Genomic DNA, 22,076 nt, shown 5'->3' on the forward strand with positions numbered 1-22,076 from the left:
CAAAGTGGGGCAGAGAGAAGCCCACTAGATAAGAATAAGGAACCACCACATGCAGCCCCTCCAGGCCTCTATAACTGATCCTGATAATGCTTCAACAATCCATATAGTTTGAAACGCTTGACCTTAACACCAATGCTCCCACTTGGGTTGTGCATAGAGCTGTCTCTTTTGTTCGTAGTCATGGAGGTATCTGATAATAAAACACTTATCTTAGAGTATCTAGCTCATATTTAGCATCTTCCCCACCCTTTCCTTACTCTGCATTAGAGCATAAGGACAGAAAGCTGGCACTCAGCTAATGAATATTTCTCAGGCTGGCAATTAACCCAGCCAAACGCATTAACCCCAGCTGTCAAAGCATAGTTTGCTTCAGATTCTATAACAAAGCAGATTTCTCCCCTTTGTTGGTTTCAGCTCTTTTAGAAACGCAATATGGTGTTGTTCAAAAAAGGACTTCTCTTAAACATTTACCTTGTTCAGCGGTGTTTTTAAATACTGAGAATCCACACGCCACTTTGAATCAACTGCCAAGCAACTCTCAGAAAGTAAATGTTCAGAAGGTTCCTCCTAAGTGATCACACTGAAATTTCCCCAGTTTCCACCTAAAGTAGTCCAGCACATTCAAAAAACGAAGCTTAAAAAGTGTGAAGCAAAAATATTTGGGGGTTGAGTTTGCTGTTGTTTAAGGCCAATTGGCATGTTACACAATTCCTACGTAGAAAGCACTTCTAGGTCGGAAGAAGCATGTGATCTGAATATAGATCATTCTGTGTAACAATTACGTACACACATCTATTTCACTGCATGTACATTTGGACCACATTCTGTGTGGACACACTTAAATCGGTGTGAGCCGGTCTGGTACAGTGGTTATAGAGTGTTGGGTTCAAATCCCCACTTAGCCACAAAGCTCATTGTTTGGGCTAGTCACTGTCTCTTAGCCTAACCCTCACAGGGTCGTTGTGACGATGTATGCCACTTTAAGCGTCATCATCAGTGCAGAAATGTGGCCTAGATTAGTGATGAACATAGATCACAGACTTGCCTCCTGGGTTAGAGCAAGGAGTGCTGGTCCCTGAAATTTATGTACAACATGTGTTAATTATTTTATCAAGCCTCTTGGCCTTGCTGTAAGACAAACATCATTTTTCTCTTCTTAATTTATGATTACATTTATAGCTCACCTTTCCTCCAGGAGACTCAAGGTGGCCTACATGGTTCCCCACTTTCCATTTTATCCTCATAACAACTCTGCAACTACCACAAAGAAGACCCTGTCCCAAGCCACCATGTAATCTCCTTCTGCAGATTATAGGGCCTGTGCAGACAGAGAGAGGAGCTCCCATCAAGCATTTAAGCCCCAGGTCATTTGCCACACCACTCAGCACCTTGATATCAAAATGAGAGCCCCATAGTATCATAATAATAATAATTTATTTCTTATACCCCGCCCATCTGATTGAATTGCCTCAGCCACTCTGGGTGGCTTCCAACACAAATACAGCATCAAACATTAAAAGCTTCCCAAAACAAGAGCTGCCTTCAGATGTCTACAAAAAATTATATAGCTGTTTAACTCTTTGACATCTGCTGGGAGGGCATTCCGCAGGGCAACTGCCGAAAATGCCTTCTGTCTGGTTCCCTGTAATTTCACTTCTCACAGTGAGGGAACTGCCAGAAGGCCCTTGGAGCTGGAATTCAGTGCCTGGGCTGAACAATGGGGGCAGAGACGCTCCTTCAGGTACACAGGGCCAAAGGTTTTAAAGGTCAACACTTGGAATGGTGCTCAGAAATATAGTGGGAGCCAATGTAGATCTTTTAGGACCAATGTTCTGTGGTCCTGGCAGCCACTCCCAGTTACCAGTTTAGCAGATGTGTTCTGAATTTATTATAGTTTCCAAGTCACATTCAAAGGTAGTCATGTTGTTGTATTCCTGTCAAGAAACAGGGACTGGGCTGGAGAAGGCCTCAGTTTCCCAAATGAATCAGAGCTCTATGAGAAAAGACGAATCTGGAGAGGCAGATCTTGCCTTGTGCTCATCCCTTCTCACCCTCCTTTATTCTCCCTTGCTGAAGAGGACAGCTAGCAGATCTGGCAAGATGCATTAATTCAAAAACTAAGTAGAAATTGTGGTAGAGCTCACAGTTCTCTGTTTACTCCTGATTACATTCACACATTACACTGAAAAGCTATGTGACAAATGGGCTTGAAAAGATGTGTATATTCATCTGAGAGCCAGGATTGACTGAAGCGTCCTCTCAAGTGGACAGAGCCCGCTTTTGTTGTGCAACTGTTGTGCAAATATTTCTGTTACATACTGGTTTGAAAAATGGTGGCAGTAGTGACAAATTGTCTGGCTTTTCAGTGATCTTCCAGCAGTTAGCTTACTTATAAATCTCTCTGGAGTAACTCAGAAAACCTTGTTTCATTTACTTTTTCAGCAAAGCCAGACACACTTCATGCTCACTATAATATAGTTGAGGGCGATAGTTAAAGGGAATTTTGGTGCTGACTACCCAAGAAGAGTGTAGCCTGAAGCTTTGTGAATTTGTGAGAGTTGGTTATGTGAGGAACTTGAGGGGGAGAAAATGCTTGCTGCTATTGCATTAGCCAAGTGAGTTTTTTAAAATGAAGACCACCTACAAAAATCTAGATCTTAGCTGTTTCTTTTTTTCTTTAGAATTACACATATCAAGTTTCTGTCACTTAAGGAGATTAAAGAATGTAAAGCTGCGTGGGTTTATCTGTTTTGTTTTTAAAAAAGAAAACCTGCCTCTGGTAAAAGCCAGGAAGTTGAGCTAATGTAAGTGTAAAATAAAAGTATTATCAAGCTGCAAGCTGCATTTCGTCATTGAATATTTCATTAGATTTCCAGAATATTCAGCACATTAGCAAAAAAATTCCTTTCTGTGTGTGTGGGTGTTTAAATCCCAGTGGCTTCTTTTTCTCCATAAAGAAAATGTGAGAACTTGAGAATACTAGTCAATATTCTAACGCAGTGTTCATTTCATACAAGTTAGCTAGAAAACCTTATTTATTGAAGAAGGGTTGAAGCTCACTTGTGATAGCCTTTTCTGTTTGCTTAAAACACATTCTTTCTTTTTCTGTTTCCTCGACTGCCTTTTAAAGTTTCATTAGTTTCTCAAGAAATTTCAAGTTAGCTTAACACACCTCAGAATGTCTTCAGCATTGAATACATCACACTCAGCCTTTAAAAACGGCAGCAGTGTTTCACACAGACTTCCTAATTAATGTAAAAATTGATTACATGGTTGCGCGAACTCTTTTGAAAACACGTCCTTGTGCCTGCTTGAAAACCGTGCGTGGGATGAAAGCTATCCGTAGGGGTGTGTTCTTAAAAGGCTGGAAGCCTTATCACACTAAATTGATCTGCATCATCTTTCTGTTTAAAAAATCTCTTTCAACATCTTCACAACTTCTGCAATGCCTTTTTTTTTTTTGCGCAAATGTTCTAATGGCATTTAGAAAGTGGGGGTACATGGTCCACACCATTTTCTCAAGATGGCGTCACAAAATCATTTATGAAAGGGGGAAATGCTCCCTTGTTATTCTTCTATAGCATGGTTAGGCAAACTAAGGCCCGGGGGCCAGATCCGGCCCAATTGCCTTCTAAATCCAGCCCACAGACGGTCCGGGAATCAGCGTGTTTTTACAAGAGTAGAATGTGTGCTTTTATTTAAACTGCATCTCTGGGTTATTTGTGGGGCATAGGAATTTGTTCATTCATTTCCCCCCCAAAAAATATAGTCTGACCCCCCGCAAGGTCTGAGGTTCTGACCCTTGTTCTGTAGTAAGCATTCATTGAGAACATGCCCTAGAGGTGATCGTAATTGAAAGAGTAGGTTCTTTATCCTTGTTCCTAATATAAACTTGGGTCACTTCCAGGCAACCTGTTTAATGGGCATTCATCCTGACTTGCTTGCGGAGAGTTTAGATAGCATCGAACATTTCATGAGCATTCATCCTGATTTGTCTGTGCAGTTATTAGAGGGTACTAAATCAAGCCAATGTTATCCCACAGTTTCTAGTGCATTTCCCCCCATCACCAAAAGTCCACTATTTTGGTTCAACGGATTTGTTTCACAAGAGCTCCAAATTATCTGACACTGCACAGCCTGAATTTGCAAGGTTCTGCATTTATCCCGCCCAAAAAGAGTAATCTGGAAGCGCTCCATGGCATGTGGGAGCATATTTGTAAGGATATTTTGACCCCTGGAGAAGTTCAGTATCACCGAGTGGTAAGAGCTTGTGGATATGGTGGTCCCCTGACTGGTCAAAACATGATACTTCAGATTCTAGCTGGGAACTGCTGTATCAGCTTGTACACCTATTTCAACATTTCCAGAACACTTCAGCAAAGCCAGGTGCTTTCTTGGCCTCGATTAATGGTGTTTGTCCTGGGAGAGGGGATATTTTGTCAGCAGCCAGCAGCACGGCATTGCATCATTGCAGATTAGGCTCCAAGGCACCCCATAATTTTGGGGGGGTGGAGCTGAAGTGTCATGCTCAGCAGCAGATGCTATGCTTGCAAAATATTCCAGGTTCAATTACTCATCTCTGGAACTCTGGAGAGCAGCTGCCGGTTAATGCAGACCAGTGTTCATCAATATGCAGTCCCCAGATGCTGTGGGACTACAACTCCCATCATCTACAGCCAGTTTAGGCAATTGTCAGGGATGATGGGCGTTGTAGTACAACAGTGTCTGTAGTCCCAAGGCTGAAGAACACTGATGCAGACAACGCTATGCTAAATGGTCTCCTATCTTTCTTCCCATCACTTCTCTTCCTCTGTCCCCAGAATTGTCCTTACCTGCCCCACCTCTCTCTCTTTTTCACCTTTCTTTCCCCTTTTTGGGGTTGATTTAAATGGTAATCTGAATTAGGATGGGAGGAATGGGCATTACCTGTATGTACTAATAAGATACCTTAGTTTTCCTTCACTTATGCCTGTAAAATTTGCTTTAAAACCTCAACCCAATTAATGAAAGAATAAAGCTCAGCTCTGTGTTACCGTTTTCCTGCCATCATCCAAGTGCATGGATTTAGACATGCACATCAAAAAATGGTATTACGAGCACAGTACAAAACAGGAACTTTCTTCATCAGTATTCTTTTTCCAAACACTGTTGTGCACTGAACCCCAAGGAAGCAATTTACCATTTACCCCCCAAAAAACTCTGTTCAGTTACATGGCAGCTGCTTTTGTTGGAGTATTAAGATGCTGCTGTATTTCCCCCTCCTCCCCAGCAAAAGTTCCATTCATTTATCTATTTATATCATTAACCCACTCAGTGCCTAACGACTTTGCACATGCAGCAACATTCCGCTTGCAGAAATATTGATCCTACAGAAAAGCTTTAGTTGCAAAACCGCAAGTGGCAGCTGGTGCCGCTGGTTCTAATGATGGCAATTGAAAGAAAGCCCATTCAGAGACCGATTAGCTGCCCTGACCGAAAGGTTTGGGGCAGTAGCAGCACATGGGATAGGGCAGAGCTGTCCTCATGACCCTGACATCTTACCTAAGGGCTTGGGTGCACCTGAAGGACCTCATATGCTTGATTTGAGGATAGAATGGAGGGGAGTGGAATATGCACACCCTGAACTCTTAGAGGAAGGGCGAGAAGACATGAAATAAACATCTATGTAAAATTCAGGCTAGCTGCAGCTTAGAGAATCTGACGAGAGAGCATTATGCCTTACAAGAACATGGCTATGTACACACCACACATTAAAGAACATGACTTCCTCCAAAGAATCGTGGGAACTGCAGGTCATTCCTCAGAGAGCATCAAGTCTGGCACCTTTAACAAACCGCAGTTCCCAGAACTCTTTGGTGAAAGTCACGTGCTTTAAATGTAAGCCATGTGTGCAGCCCATGTTGATTTCTTGTCCTGATAACACAAAGGTCTCCAACACTGGGATTTAATCAAATCAGCCAAAAGGAAGGAAGCAATTTATTGTCATACTGAGGTCCTCGAGAATTTATTTGCCAGCGTGAAATGACAAAACACTGCTCTGTTTCCTCCAGGAGTAGAATCAAATAACACTGCCTTTTCAAATTCCAGCTGTTTAGAGGCTGACTTTTCCCTTTCGGGATGAGTCAATCATGTTTGTCACAACAGAAGTTCAATATACCTTCCACTGTGCCTCACCTTTTACAACACAAAACTTCTCTTGGTAAAGATAAGTTGTAAACAACGCACACTTCCCTGTGCGTACAAAATGGCTGGCATTCATCTAAAAACCTGTAATTGAAACATCTAAGTTGTAATCTTCTGTTTGATTCCTATGCAGAAAGAAAAGAAAAGTGGTCTGCTGAAGCTTCTGGCAGGAGCATCCACAAAAAAGAAATCCCGCTCTCCTCCGTCCATGTCCCCAACACATGACCCTCTGGCAGTGATGGAAGGGATGCTACAGGGGGCTGTGGGGCCTGAACTATCCTCTCTCTCTAGCCACGGGAGGGCAGGCTCATGCCCAATTGAAAGTGAAATGCAAGGAGCAATGGAGATGGAGCCACTGCACAGAAAGACAGGCTCTTTGGATTTGAATTTCCCTATTCCTTCTCCCATAAGGCAGCTTCCGCCTTCAATGGCTGCCATCCGTCCAGAACCTAAGCCATTGTCTCGAGAAAGGTATGTCACCCAATTAAGTGTATTTACTTGTATTTTGGGTTAGCTGCCCTCCTAGGCAGAGTATTTTGTACAGAAACATTTTCATTTCATTGCAAGGTTCCTATGAACTGGGAAGATCAGCTAACTAGATCATGGAGTTGGCAGAGACCTCAAAGGTGATCTAGCCCAAACCACCTTCCAACACAGGACACCTGCTGCAACAGCATCCCTGAGTTGGCCATCCAGCCTCTGCTTAAAAACCCCTAACGGAATTCTCTCCCCATTGAGGTGCCCCTTGTTTTTAATATTTTTGTATATTTTTATTAGGGACATGGGTGGCGCTGTGGTCTAAACCACAGAGCCAAGGGCTTGCCAATCAGAAGGTCGGCGGTTCAAATCCCTGTGACGGGGTGAGTTCCCGTTGCTCGGTCCCTGCTCCTGCCAACCTAGCAGTTGGAAAGCACGTCAAAAATGCAAGTAGATAAATAGGTACCGCTCCGGCGGGAAGGTAAACGGCGTTTCCGTGCGCTGCTCTGGTTCGCCAGAAGCAGCTTAGTCATGCTGGCCATATTTGGGACACAGCTGAATATTTAGTTGCAAGTCTCTCTGGTCCTGACTCGTGATGGAATTCCAGCCATGATCAGGATCCAAAGAAGGGCTGTACAATGCACATCATTCTCTCCACTACATTCTTTTGCTAGACTCTAGCCATCTTATTTAAGGACGCGGGTGGCGCTGTGGGTTAAACCACAGAGCCTAGGACTTGCCAATCAGAAGGTCGGCAGTTCGAATCCCCGTGATGGGGTGAGCTCCCGTTGCTCAGTTCCTGCTCCTTCCAACCTAGCAGTTCGAAAGCACGTCAAAATGCAAGTAGATAAATAGATACCGCTCTGGCGGGAAGGTAAACGGCGTTTCTGTGCGCTGCTCTGGTTCTCCAGAAGCGGCTTAGCCATGCTGGTCACATGACCCAGAAGCTGTACGCCGGCTCCCTCGGCCAGTAAAGCGAGTTGAGCGCCGCAACCCCAGAGTCATCCGCGACTCGACCTAATGGTCAGGGGTCCCTTTACCTTTACCAATATTTTTATTGCATCACTGTATTTTATACTTGTACACCACATTGGGACATTCTATTATGGGAAGCAAGTAATAAATTCAATAACTTCATTAACTCCCTGCCTGCTGTGGTTCCAATCAGCCACTCCCAGGGCTGCTATTAGCATTTTTAAAAAGCATGCACATTATTAAGTGCAAAGACTCAGTTTTTAACCCTCAGAGATCATGAAAAAAACCCCCACCCTATAGCAGACTTCTGAATAACCAAGCATATGTGGGAAATAAGAATTGTTTCCATATTACAAAAAAATTGGTTCTCTGTGTGTGTCATAATTCACATCAGAATGTCTGGGCACGAGGGCTAGCAGATTTAGTAGCAAGACTGCTTTATTTGGCTACTGGTAGGACAAGTCAGTAGGAACATTCCCAGACTTGGAAGCATTGAAGCCTGCTCCATGACGCCAACGGTTGTATTTCCACCAAAACCCAGAAAATTTAGCCTTACTATTAATTTGCATTTTTTCTTCTAACCAGGCATGATAAAAATCCTGCTACGTTCTTAGCCCCAAGAATGGAAGTTAAGCAAGGGCAGGATTGTGAAGCTGTGGAATGGAAAATGCACAGAGCCAGAAGGCCAGCCTGTGTTCTCATTGTTTGCACAATAAGCTGCAAATAGAGTTGTACAGATGGGCCTCTTAAAACATTACAGATAGTGCTAATTGTAGGAGCTGAGAATTCAGATCCTGATTTTCAGGCCTTTTGATTCCCAGAGTCTTAAATCCGAGAATAACCTCTAATTGAAATAAGCTTAATTATACTCAGCAGGCAAGGTTTTCTAATTGATTTATGAATTAACTTCCATATCACTGGTTTATCTGCACCCCTTAACTGATCATATGGTTCTTTATGCCTATAAATGAGGAATATTAATTACCTTTGCACACGAGGAAGGATAATGCCTAGCCCTGGATCATTGGAGCAGCTACATTAAACTCTTGTCTGGAAGTTCATTCCACATCCATTTGTGCTCATTAAGACACCCAAGTGCTCAGTAGTACAATTTTTAAAATAAAATAAAATACATGTATGAAGCTGCATTTCACATCTGGCAACACACTGACTTTTTCATCTCCGCACTCAACATGTTTGCTTGTTTGTATTTTACTGTATACATAATTTGTTCAGTTCTATAGATGAAGTAAAGTGCATGGGTGGGTTCAGATGAACAGATTCATATTTTATGCAGCACTTGTGGCTTGACAACCACAAATATATAAAATACGGGAGAGTTAGGCAATAAAACACAGCAGGCACAGCTTTATTAAATGTGAACCCCCGAAATTGGAATGCCCTCCAAACTGATGCTAATTTTTTTACTTGTTTTGTACCCTGAGCCCCGCATTTTGTGCCTCTCCATCTGAGTACCCCCCACTACTTAGTTCAGGCATAGGCAAACTCGGCCCTCCAGATGTTTTGGGACTACAACTCCCATCATCCCTAGCTAACAGGACCAGTGGTCAGGGATGATGGGAACTGTAGTCCCAAAACAGCTGGAGGGCCAAGTTTGGCCATGCCTGAACTAGCCATTGCAAGAAGCTACCTAACACTCATTGCAAGAAGGGAAACAATTGTTAATTACTGCAGTGCATTTTGTGGGGCTTCCCAAGCCTTGGGGGTCGTTGCTTGTTGTCATTCCTACCTATTAATGGGCTAAATTTTAATTGCAATAAAAGGTAGAGGAATTAATCACACTGATTAATTGTTTGCAGCCTGGAGTGGAATCCAGAGCCGGTTGTGCATTTTGTAAGGTATTGTGTATGAAACTAATCAGATAATGAAGCCCCGGGAGGGAATGGCTCGGATTTTCCTTCACTGTAGCACATTCTAGCCTGCATTTATTCCAATTCTATTTTCTTAACACCTGCTTCCTTCCAGTGCTGTTTGCCTAAACATATAACCGCTGTAATCAGCACAACTGAGATAATCCAGTTTCATCTCTGCGAGAGCTGTCGAGAAATGCCTAGGAAGTGCTGTTATGTGCTTAATATTCCTGGTCCTTATAACGCTGAATTTGCCTGGTCTGGCTGATCAATGGAGCAGGAGACCCAAGACCCAGCATTTGTGTTATATTTTGCAAAAAAATTCAAATATGTGAAAATGTTTTGGCAGATAGCAAATCCCTATGTGCCTATGTACACGTAAGGTAAAGGTAAAGGGACCCCTGACCATTAGGTCCAGTTGTGGCCGACTCTGGGGTTGCGGCGCTCATCTCACTTTATTGGCTGAGGGAGCCGGCGTACAGCTTCCAGGTCATGTGGCCAGCAGGACTAAGCCACTTCCGGCAAACCAGAGCAGCGCACGGAAACGCCGTTTACCTTCCCGCTGGAGCAGTACCTATTTATCTACTTGCATTTTTGACGTGCTTTCCAACTGCTAGGTTGGCAGGAGCAGGGACAGAGCAATGGGAGCTCACCCCGTCGCGGGGATTTGAACCGCCGACCTTCTGATCGGCAAGTCCTAGACTGTGGTTTAACCCACAGCGCCACCTGTGTCCCGCCTATGTACACATAGTATCCCTTTAGATACTATGTAGCCCTTTAGAATTTTGCCATTTGTAAATTAGGGTGGGGGAGACACCATTTTATTGTGTTATGAGCTCTGGTTTTCCACATCTGCTTTGAATTGCAATTGGACAGTTTGAGCAGATGCGGAATGCTTCTGCCACTACGATGCACCTAAATTTGAACAGTTTGAAGTAAAATAAAATGTTGCATTTCCATTCACCAGGAAGATGAGGTCCAATGAACTCTCCCCTATTTTGCGTATTCCATTATGCACATCCATACACAGTTTCAAGATTTGAAACCTGGGATCATTTTAGCTAAAATTACTCTAATTGAATAATGTAATTAGTCAGCACTGAAGCAGCATGTCTAAAATAATGTGAACATTCATTTGCATAATGGCTGAGATTGGCAGTGCTTCACAAAGTGTAGCAGAACTGCCCATGGCAGTATGATAGACTTTCTCCATAGCTAGCCAGTAGTCCACATTTCAAACCCTATTACTTGCATTGGCACACCCGGAGGAAGTGACAACCTGATTTACTGGTGAGGGGGAAAGATGACCAGCTTATTTTGGATCGCTCATGAGCAGGGATGTTGGAGAATTCTGTCAAAAATGGAAACGAGAGCAGCAATTGCCAATGGTTGCTTATACCTCCCGTGTCCAGAACAGAAATCAATCCAGTGAATACAACTGGTATTCACTGTTGTTATCCACAAATTATATGTAAGTGTGTGTGTGTGTGTGTGTGTGTGTGTGTGTGTGTGTGTGTTCCCCATTTGCATAGTTCCCTTCACAATGAAATGAATGGGGTGGAATAATTTAATAAAAATGTAATTTGTGTCAATTGCACCACAGCAGACAGCATGACAAATAACGTTTTCAGCAGAAAGTGAACTGCAGCAGAACAGAAACAGGGCTGCTTGCAACAAATACAAGACAACTGCCTCCTTACGTCCCGACTCATGAGCGCTATATTCTACACAGTTGTGCAATCATGTCAAAATACACAGCTTTTCTCCAGGCATTTCAGATACAATATGATGCTCAACAGTGTTATGGTGACCCCTCCTATGCTTAACCGATGATGTTACACTGTTAGGGAAGGATCATGCATCTGATCCATGATCAGATGCTGGCAGCCACTCCGCTAAAGGAACAGATAAATACAAGTATAATAAACAAAAGAAGCCAGTGACTTTTTAAATATATCCTCTTAGCTGAAAAGCAAGGTACAGAGATACTCTCTCATTAAATCAGCTTGTGTATTTGCCTGGCAGCTACAGATGGCCAGGAATTCTATGCAGGGCTGTGAGCAAGAAACCAAGCAGGCTGCTGGAGCGAAGATGGTCTCTGAGCTGCATCCAGATAGCTATGTTATGGGGCAATAATAAACGTAAATGCTAAATAAGTAAAATGCAGCAGGCTGCTGAAGGAGGGACGTGCCTCCCTGTCCCTTTTCTGCTACCACCCCAGAGGCTGGTGAAGCATTCTGCAGCCTAGTGACTTTTGATGACTTATTGATAAAACTGACATAAATATATGCATTGTGTAAGAGTTTCTGGCCTGGGAACTTTCCACATCATCATTCCCAACCAGCCTATGCGGTTGCTGGTTGCAGGTGTAGATCTCTGACCCTTCCAGGGAGTAGAAGTAGAGCATATGAACCACCACCTGCAATAAGGTCTACCCTTCTGTCTCTTAAAGGTATCGTGTTGTGGTCCCCTATCCCCCACAAAGCGAAGCCGAGATTGAACTGAAAGAAGGCGACATCGTGTTTGTCCACAAGAAAAGGGAGGACGGCTGGTACAAAGGGACCTTGCAGAGAAACGGCAGGTCAGGCCTGTTCCCTGGCAGCTTTGTGGAGAGCTTCTGAGGGCTTGAGCTCCACGCTTTTTGGACTCGAAGGACCTTTCACAGGAAATTCCATAGCACAAAAAAAAGAAAGAGCGAAGGGAAACTTTCCTAATATCCACTGCCATAACAAGAACTGTAATTATTGTTTCCAAAGACTCCGCAGGCTCTTTGATACTCAGCCCAGGAGATGAGGTCTCTTGCTGTGCTTTCAAACCCACGTACGGTACATACAGGCAGTATTGCTGTAGTCGTGCCTTCCACTCGGAGTCGAAGACTGAGAGGACACACATTCGGGTTGTATCTTAAGCTAAAATCCAGCCGCCACACTTTGTGTAAATGATAAAGTATGTTTTAAAAAAGGGGGGATTAAGAAACTTGTTATATTGCTGTAATTTATTTGTCTGAGCTGCAGTGTTCTTATTACTGGCCTATGCAAGAGGGACTTGAGTTTCAAGAGGAGTGCAAGGAGGACTCTTGAACTTGTCTGTTTTCCCAGGTGGGGGTAAAGGAAGCTCATGGACGGAACGGAACCCACTGAAATCCGCACATTGTTCGGCTAGACAGAATTTGGGAGTCCAAAACGTTGCCAGCATTCCTTTCTAATAGATACCTCAAAATATTCTGCTTAAGAATACTAGTCAGGGCCTTTTCATACACCGTGCACCCCCAGAAAAATATTGAGAGTAGCGTTCCCAGTGTCAGGCGAGTCAACACTGGAAAAGTGCATTTTCCCACGATTTCCCAACCCATTCTGAAAGCCAAATCCTATGTGTGACAATGGACCGCATGACAAAGTCACATCAAGCAGTGTGGACACCACATTGAGACTTTTTCTCTTGTCACTGCATCTCCTGTAGTTAGCTTAATAGCGCATCAAAGATTTCATACGAAGAGCCAACAATCTGATATGCTGGACTGACTATCATCAACTACATGACATTTTGGTTAGCCATTACTTTTTCTTTCCTTTGCAGCATTTTTATTTTGATTGTTGCTTTAATGTATTTCAGATAAGAGAGCTTTTATACAGTATACTTTTCTAATGCAAGAAATGTTATACATTGCAAACTCCATATAGATAAGGAAAGTCCTACTTCGCATAGATAACGGCGCTAGTTTTCATTTTAAAAACCCAGTTAATAAATACTTGATTTGGCATATCTGATTAAAAAATTGTTCTCAAGTATGCAAAAGATCTTACCATTGCCATACTTGCTACTGACATTGAAGCAACTGGGGCCAGGATACAGATAGGACCACAAGCAGAAGAAATCCTTGTGAAACTCTCTGCATCAGGAGTTCCCAAACTGGTTTTTATACTACCAGTGGTCCATGAGTTTCATTCAGTTGGTCCAGCATGTGTCTATGGATGAAGATGGGAGATCCCATATCCATTGCATTAAATAGACACATTTATTTTTAATTGTATTTTATTGCTTTTATGTCTTATATTCCGTGGCACTCAAATTGTAATACAAAATAAAAGAAGCAATAACAATGCAATTAAAAAAACCATACAGCATCTAGTACAACACACTGCAATTGCTACAACTGGATGAGAAACCGTCAAGTGGCTCTCAGCAATTTCAAGTTGTCCATGGGGGGACATTTGGGAACCCCTGCTCTATGTGCAAGGTTTTGCACAAGCTACGCGTACAAGTAGCTTCGTGAAACAGGCTTCCACATGGGGAAAGTGTTCTCTGAATGCACCTCGCGTGAGCAGGTTTCACAAGGAATATTACCTTGATCTCCTTGTGGAAAGCAAATCTCTGGTTTCTGGTCAGCAACTGCTATAGAGTGTGACAAAAAAGAAGAAGTAAGAGATGGCAAATAGGCAAAGCGATTGAATTCGATCCAAAGACGCATGAGTGGAAGGAAAACAGCTTGCTAGTGGCATTCAGCAAACCCTTACGAAAGAGATCACACCGTGCTATAATAGGCATGCTCCACAGCAGTACTCATGCTTTCAGCTGCAGGAGAACATCTGTGGATTTATGCAAGGCTATTGCATGAGCTGTAAAACAGCTGTGCTGTGAGAGGAAGCCCCGCTCCACACCCAGAAGGGCACCTTTGGATTCAACCCATTACTCATTGACTGAATGAAATTCCATTGGTTAGCTCAGATACCTACACATTCATTTATCATCTGTTGTATTAGAAGATACTACTATGTGTATTTTTGTATGCTTTATTGTCGCTAATGTCAGGCTCCTAAAGATCAAAACCTTTCTATTGCTTTCTTTCTCTGCCACCAGACGGGAGTCGGAATCTTAAGAATCACTAAATATACAGTGGCCTGTTCCTTACACACAAATATATTGTGTCGGAAGCCTCTTCAAAGCATAGTACGCTGTCTAGACAGCGATAATTACTGGAGATTTGGGAGCTTTTCCAGGAGGATTCATTTTAATTGACTTCTACATGGCAATAAAAAGAACACTGCAGGTTCCCGCAAGCACAGAACGCTGGAATTCTTATTTCTCTCTGTCTCTGAACATCAGAGAGAAGATGGCTGTAATTACCACTATCAAAATGTGATTTGTTTCTGTAGAAATGTATAGTTCTGAACAGTGTTTGGTTTTCTAACCTGGGTCAAGCTACATAATAATAATAATAAAATATTCAGGCAATAGACGCTTCCGGCAACCAAGAACTTAAAGGTGCAATAAATAGGAAGCAAGAAAATAAACCTGTCATAAATCAGCTGTTGACATCTGTTAAAAAAAATTGTCAGAGAGACAGAAGGATATTTTTAGCAATGTCTTTTGCTCGGTTTAATTCAGGCAGTGTATACTGGAACCACCACCCAAAATCTTCCCATTGTTGTAATGTATTTGTCCTGCATAAGCTACACTCTTCTCATTCTAAGACATGGGCAGAAATCAAGAGAATTAGCCCATTGCTCCTTCAAAATGTAGGGTAATATTTTTTACTCTCTTAATTTTAACATACCAGACTAACAGCCCAGTCCTAAAACTTGCTGAAACAATCATCAGGTACTTGGATAGATGAGACCCATTTCTGATGACACCAGCTCTGAGGGCAGATACTCATGCACAAATAATTATGGGGTGCTAGCTATATTCTAGGAAGCCATATTCAGTGATGGAAATATTCAGATAATCTCTCTCGTATATATAGAAAAGCTGGTACAACAATATAAACAACATGTATTTCATTCGCCAGGGAGCCTGTGGCATACAAAGATTAAAAAAAGGATATGTGGAAGTAGTAAAAGTGAGTTCAAAAACATTTCAGCTGTTACTCAGGTTACTTTCAATCTTCTGTGGGATCCGGTAGGTAGAACGTCTAGCTTTAGCTAGAGCTCCCCTAGAGCAGACCTGCCTAAACCCATTTGGCTCAAAGATTGTAATCGCCCTCAGCCAGCCCTGTGGCACTCACAGGTCAGTGGTGTGGCCACCCCACACTGTCACATGGGCACACTGCCCCCTCCCACAGCAGATCAGCTGACAAGGGAGGTATTGCCACCTTCCTGCTCATCAAATCATCCTTCCGATGACTGGACAGGGAGCCAATTTGTGTCCCTGTCAGATTCGCTGGGCCGCATGCCTTACCCCTCTCTCTCCAACCCCTCCCAGGGCTGTGTCGACTTTTGTGGTTGTTTCTTTTGCTACCAAACATGGAGGGGCTTGAGGGTAGACCAGGTGAGGCCCCAGATCGGTCATTAGCCACCCCAGTTCTACAGGAGGCTAAGGCTCACCTGTGCCTTCCCCAAAGGGGAGTTTACCCGAGGATATTGGCATGCCCTTATTTCCAGCTATCACTCATCTCTCAAGCCGATTTCGATTATTACCCCAACACACACACACCTGCACACGTGTATCTGCACTCCCTGTCTTCTCCTGTGGAGTGATTTAGGCACTGGTCTGGCCAGAGTCAGCTGCCTCGTGAATTGTCTTGAAGCACACACTTTGGCCAGCCCATTCTGTTCCCTCCTTCCCATCTACCTCTTCTCATCATTTAAAAACAAATGACACAATCAAGGCAAAGCTTAACACTTTTAAATTCTGTTTTCCTTAGAAGATGTTTGGGTACGTGCTTAAGTTCCACCTTAAACTTCAAAATACTCAGTAGGGGGGCAAACTGTGTATTGCACACTAAAACATGTAAGAGTGCCATGATGCCATTTGTTTATTTAAAAAAAAAAGAAAGAAAGCAAAACTAGCTGTTTCGGGAGGGGCAGTTAGAGGGAGGAAATAGGTGGGGTGTGCAAATTAACCCTTCCCCTGCCTGATGTTTTGTTCCCAATGGCTCCCTGCCCAATACACGATTCCAACCACGTTTTTGCATGCATCTTTGACACATTCAGGGAAGAGCTGCTTGGGAATGTGATTTGGAGAGGGAATACAGTGGACAGCATAAGGATGGGATGGGTGCTCCCTTCTCTGCCACTTCATTGCTCGAAATCCCCACATCTCGGAAGTGGCTTTGCTGGTTTTTTAAAAAATGAACTACAGTGCTTTTACATGTGTTAGCGTGTGATGTGTCTGTTACCCTTAAATATAGCTGTAGCATGCCCTGGTCAATTGTGACTTTTGACTTCAAGTGTGAGAATATCTGTGGCTGGCAATGTAAAGTGTCATTTTCCCCCCGGGGGAGGTAAAATGGTGGTGGAAATTCAGAACTTCCTCCAGCTGGGAACCTGAGATGATGGAGTGTTTTCTTCACCAGCATCTGTACTCAGAACTGAGGAAAGATGGAAAGGAATGGGCAGAGGAAGATGGTTTCTATTCTGATTTGCTTTGGAATTATTGCAACCAATTGTTTGGACCAAATCCATGTTGGTGCTTCTGTAGTTTGAGCAAGGAAACATTCCTCTCACAAGTACACAGGGATTAAAGACAGTGCATTCTCCCACTTCCTATGATACATGGGGTTTTTATATATATAAAAAAATCTCTAGTTCAGGACAGTGCACATAATTATATGCTTAATACTGAAGGCTCTCTACAGTGGACCAAAAATGGTGGCTGTTTGCTATAGTTGTGACAGCCTCTCTTACATAGTGTCAAAAGAGTTTTGCACGAGTAAGTCAGATGTGAGCATTGTGTACTTCAGCTGTAGACGGGAGACCAGGATTCAAATAACCACACAACTAGTTCCACGTATCTAAGGTGGCTTCAGAGATGTTTCCTGAACAAATTCCCCTGCCCAGTGCTGTATGGTAAACCACTCTTGAAACCGAGGAGAGCATCAAAGGCAATTTATTGGAGTAGGGTTGCTGTTCAAAGAAAAAAGGTGCAAATCTTCCTAGGCACACAGATGTCCATGCATGCACCTACAGTTGTTTGTTCTTTGATAAACAAGGCCACCCCTTATCTAGAATTGGTTTCTTTGCTGTGCTCAGAATATAGAGCAGCGAAGGATCTTAGCTCTTGCACAGTGTATTCAGCCAGCCATTCACGCAACAGCAACACCAAGGAATCATCACCCTTTGGCAGGGATATTATAGCCACTGTTGTTTTGCCAAAAAGCTTTTGCACATCTCTGTATGAAGGTGTTAATCCATAATCCACAAACTCCACTAGGACAAAACGCAACAACTTGCAAACACATCTTTTCTGAATTCAGTATTTTTAAAGGTTGTGCCACCCACTGGCGGAGGAAGAGCAGGGCGGGGAGAGCACACCGCCCCCGGTAGCACAATCCCAGTGGGGTGCCATCGCAGCTGCCCCCCTGCCCGCGCTGGGCACTATGCCCCCTCAGGTGGCGCACCACGCCCCCGGGGTGCATGCCAGCCATGCCACGCCTGCTCTCCCCCCCCCCCCCCCGGTGCTGGAGCATGAAGCTCCGCCACTGGTGCTCCCACATTCACTCCAATCCCAGCATTTGATGCTTAAAAACCCATCGCTCACATTTCCTCTGAGGATTAAGAGTTTCTTTGACTGTTTGAAGCTCCAACAACATTTGAACAACAGGTCTTAGCTCTCATCTATCATGGTAGCTTGGAGAAGTCTCCTGTAGCAGTGGATCAGTTTCACGTATGTAGCACAAACACAGAATGCAAAAGACAAGGCAGGGATTCTGGATAGTGACCTCTGTGTGGAAAGTATTAGCTCTTCCGGTGGTCCATGTTGATAAATGGCATTCAAAGGACAGGAAGCATGGGGAGGGAGGGGGAGTGTGTGCACACGCATGTGTGCGTTTCCTAAGACAGAAAATGAACAGAATTGTCCTGGCAGCCTTGTTTTGTAAAATGCCAGGTTTGTTGTACTGGAGAAGGTTTCTGCTAACTGAACAAACCCTTTGTACTTTGCACAGTTCTGGAAAAAAATGGTTTTTGTTACACATGGATGTTAACATACAATTTTGAAAAAACATCAATGGTTATTATGAGTACAAATGAACTGCAATTCCTGTGTTTCTCATCCTTTAAATAAAATAACCATTAATGTAACCCAAGTGAATACGTGTGGTTCTTTTTTTAATTGAATAGAGAGCAATAGAGATTGAAAAAATAAGAGTCAAAGGCCCAATGGGTCGGCCTGTTGTGCATGAAACACCAAATCATTCTATGGTGATACGGGGCCAGGATTTTTGCTCTCATGCTCCTCAGTTGCATTCCTGATTTGTGGCAAACCATTGTTTGCCCTTACATCGGAACCAGCAAATTATGGTTTGCATAATCAAACCAAGGTTGTAAATCCGAATCAAACCCTGGTTTGATCTTTGTTTTCAGGGCAAACCCAAGCCATAGTTTCAGGACCGGCTCTACCATTAGGCAGAATGAAGCCACCACCTCAGGTGATAGATGCTAATAAGTGAGGAGTAGAAAAGCCAAGTGTGCTGCCTAGCCTGTCTTGCGCCTCTTAAGCTAGTCTGCTGCCCTCAGATGCAGTGACATGCTGCCCTGTTACCAGTGTTGAAGTAAGATTCAACTACCAGTCTGGACAGTCTTTGAAGATGTAATGGGAGGAGGCATGATCTTGTCCTTTACCTCAGGCAGCAAAATGTTTTGGTCCAATCTGCAGAGTTTTCCAGTTTGGATGAACTGGCAAAATCATGCTTTGCTGCAAACCAGCAAGTCACAAATTAAGAGGCACACACAGCAGGAGGAGAGAGAGGAAGCAAAAGTATGTGAGCCCAGTGCTCAGCTATGTAGCACCAAATCATGACTTGATGTTATATGTGAACTTGATCCAGTTATTCCAAAGGTAAGCTGCAAAAAAAAAATCCACACCCAAATTTTCTTGCAAAGGGTTGCATTCTGTAATACTTGGGTCTCATTGCTCTTGAAGTTTACTTGTTCAAATCATGGCATTGGCCAGTCCAGCTCTTAATCTACACAAATGCAACCATCACCTGCTGCCTGATCCTTGGAACTGGAGATGCCGAGGGACTGAACCTAGAACCTTCTGCATGCAAATCATGAGGCTCTACCACCGAGCTCTCTTTCCTCCCCAATTTCTTTTCAGATTTATTTGGATGGTGCACATAAGGCATATTTATGAATGCCTACCTTTTAAATTCTATTCATTTCTCTGCACATCTGGCCAGAGCCCCGTCAGTATCAGCCTGTTAAAATTGTTCCCGAGGATTAGACTTGACATCCTGGGGCCACCATCAATGCTCCATTTAGCATCCATAGGGTAGCTCAGGAAGGTGTTTACACCGGGAAAATTCTCCTTGGTGCAATTTGTGGGAGCAGCCTCTGTGAAGGGATACTATCAACTTCATAGGATTCACTACAAGACACCAGCCATTTCACATGTCTGGACCTAGGGGGTTTATTCTAGGAAATGTCTTGGGAATCTTATGCATTGGAGAGAGAAACTAGGTCACACAGCAGTATAAAAAGTAAGAGGCTCTATGGTGTAGAGACTACACACAGAGACTTCAACAAGAAAACTGAAGCTGGATGCAGTTAGTTTGCAGAGCTTTGCTTCCAGGGATTGGAGAGCCTTGAAGTCTTTTTATTTTTTCCCGGCACATTCCAGTTTGTTTTCAAAAAGTACACTATGCCTATTTCTAAACTTTCCTGGAAAAAAGATCCGGCATTTGTGGTTTTTTCACAGTTCCATGAGCCCTTCCTGACCTCAGCGGCTCTTTACAACATGGCAAAACTGGCAGAGGTAATGGTGGGTTACTCCGTGCCAAGTCAAATATATGATCTGTACACTAGCAAGAAAGCCAGTGCGTGATAACAGTTTGAGGGGAAACCCCCATTCCTCGCATTGCAGACATCCATCTAGATCCTTAAATTATTTTCAGAATATTTACAGATCGATTTGCTGCTCCTGCCTGGGGGAGAACAAACCATCAAAAGTGTGAGGAAGGTGATTTGAACACATACACCAGTGCATTCCATGGTCTTTATTCCATGGTGTGTTTTCAAGACCTACCTTATTCTCGTGAATGCAATATGTTTTAACTGTGTGGGGTTGTTTTTTTAGTTCTGAATGTTAAATTGTAGTATCCCACCCTGAGGCCAGCTGGTGAAGGGCAGGCTATTAAATTAATAAATAATTCCCAGGGCAGAAAATGTGTGTTCATGACACTTTCCGTATTGGCCTGAATATAAGCCTCACCTTTTTCTTTTTCCAAATTCCGACCGTGAAAAAGTTAAAAGTGCGGCTTAAATTCACGACCTTACAAATATTGGCTTTTATGGTATTGCTTCTGAAACAGACACGCAGTAAAACGGAACACGTGTGAGTGCCTGCAGAATTTTAAGGGAGCGGCTTATATTCGGGTATTGCCTTTTTGTCTTTTTTTCCCTTTGAATTTTAAAGGTGCGGCTTATATTCGGGTGCGGCTTATATTCAGGTGCGGCTTATATTTGGGCCAATACGGTATAAGGTCTTATCACCCTTGCCTCCTGCTCACTGTGTACCCAGTCTTGAGCCTGAGCCTCTTCCAGCTCCTTCGCCCTTGCCTTAGGACCTTCACTCTCACCCTTTGACCTAGACTAACCTCTCTCAGCCTGTCTCTGTTTGCCTTCCCAGTTCTCCTGCAGACTGACATCCTGCTCAGCTTCCTTTCCTGTGCATCATCACCAGTGTCTCCTCTAGGTACTCCTTTCATTCAGAGGAGCCTCGTCTTTGTGACGGCCATTCCTGGGGCCGACGGTGATAAGAGCGACCCTTTATCGACTCCCAGGCTCCATAAAAACTGCAGACAGAAAGCTGGTTTTTATAAGATTCTTTTTCTTTTTTTTTTATTTCCTCTGATAATTGTCTGGGATCTACGTTAATGGAAATGTAAATCGACTGACACTGCGCTAAATGACAATCAGGTTTTGTTTGACAGAGCTGAAAAGTATCTTATTGAGAACGTTGGCACCAAACAATCTAAATGCAAATTTAGGTGGGGTTGGGAGGAGGGTATTTTAACTTTTGATGAGGTTATTTGATAATGTGGGAAGGTGGAATTGGCTTCCAGTTCATAAAAATCATCAATGTGCATAGCAGTTCAATGACAGAGGTCAGCCTTTCTGTATTATTTTAAATGAACTGGACTAAATTATTCTGCTTTCATTTTCTATTACACATCATTTAAGAAGCAAAACAAGCGTTGAGGAATTTTACCCATATTCCAGCAATATGCAAACTTGAAAGGTAATCCCGGGAAATTACAATGTACCCACCTCTTTAATCCTGTTATTTCTAAATCCTGGTCTGTCATATCTGCTTTCTGTACACAAGGAGCACAGAGAAATCCTGTGCTTATGACATACTCGGCTTCTCAGATTAGCAGGTGCGTATTTTCACAGACACGGTCAAATCAATTTGCAGAAACACATTTTGACTTGCCTCTTCCTACAGCGATAACAGGGTCACTACCAGCTACCAGCTTAGTATCAGTCCTAAGGTAGGATCTCACCCCATCACACATAGAATAATAACAGAGTTATTTTCTACACACACACCCCGTTAACTTCGCCTTTAAGGTTTCATAGGACTATCTGTTGCTTTTGATGAAAAAGACTAACAGGGCTACCCCTCTGT

At 43.2% G+C, this 22,076-nt stretch overlaps 1 protein-coding gene across 3 annotated transcripts in view; it reads left to right on the forward strand.

Moving 5' to 3' along the window:
- SH3RF3 (SH3 domain containing ring finger 3) overlaps positions 1-18,526 on the forward strand; it is a 214,209-nt gene extending 195,683 nt beyond the window's left edge. For all 3 annotated transcript variants that reach the window (XM_028728005.2, XM_077927639.1, XM_077927638.1), the window contains 2 exons: positions 6,317-6,654; positions 11,959-18,526. In XM_028728005.2, coding sequence (XP_028583838.2) covers positions 6,317-6,654; positions 11,959-12,127 — 507 coding nt within the window. In that variant the 3' untranslated portion in view covers positions 12,128-18,526. The remainder of the gene's footprint in view (positions 1-6,316; positions 6,655-11,958) is intronic.
- The last annotated feature ends 3,550 nt before the right edge of the window (positions 18,527-22,076 follow it).

This window comes from Podarcis muralis, chromosome 4 (assembly GCF_964188315.1).
Source record: "Podarcis muralis chromosome 4, rPodMur119.hap1.1, whole genome shotgun sequence".
Taxonomy (NCBI): domain Eukaryota; kingdom Metazoa; phylum Chordata; class Lepidosauria; order Squamata; family Lacertidae; genus Podarcis; species Podarcis muralis.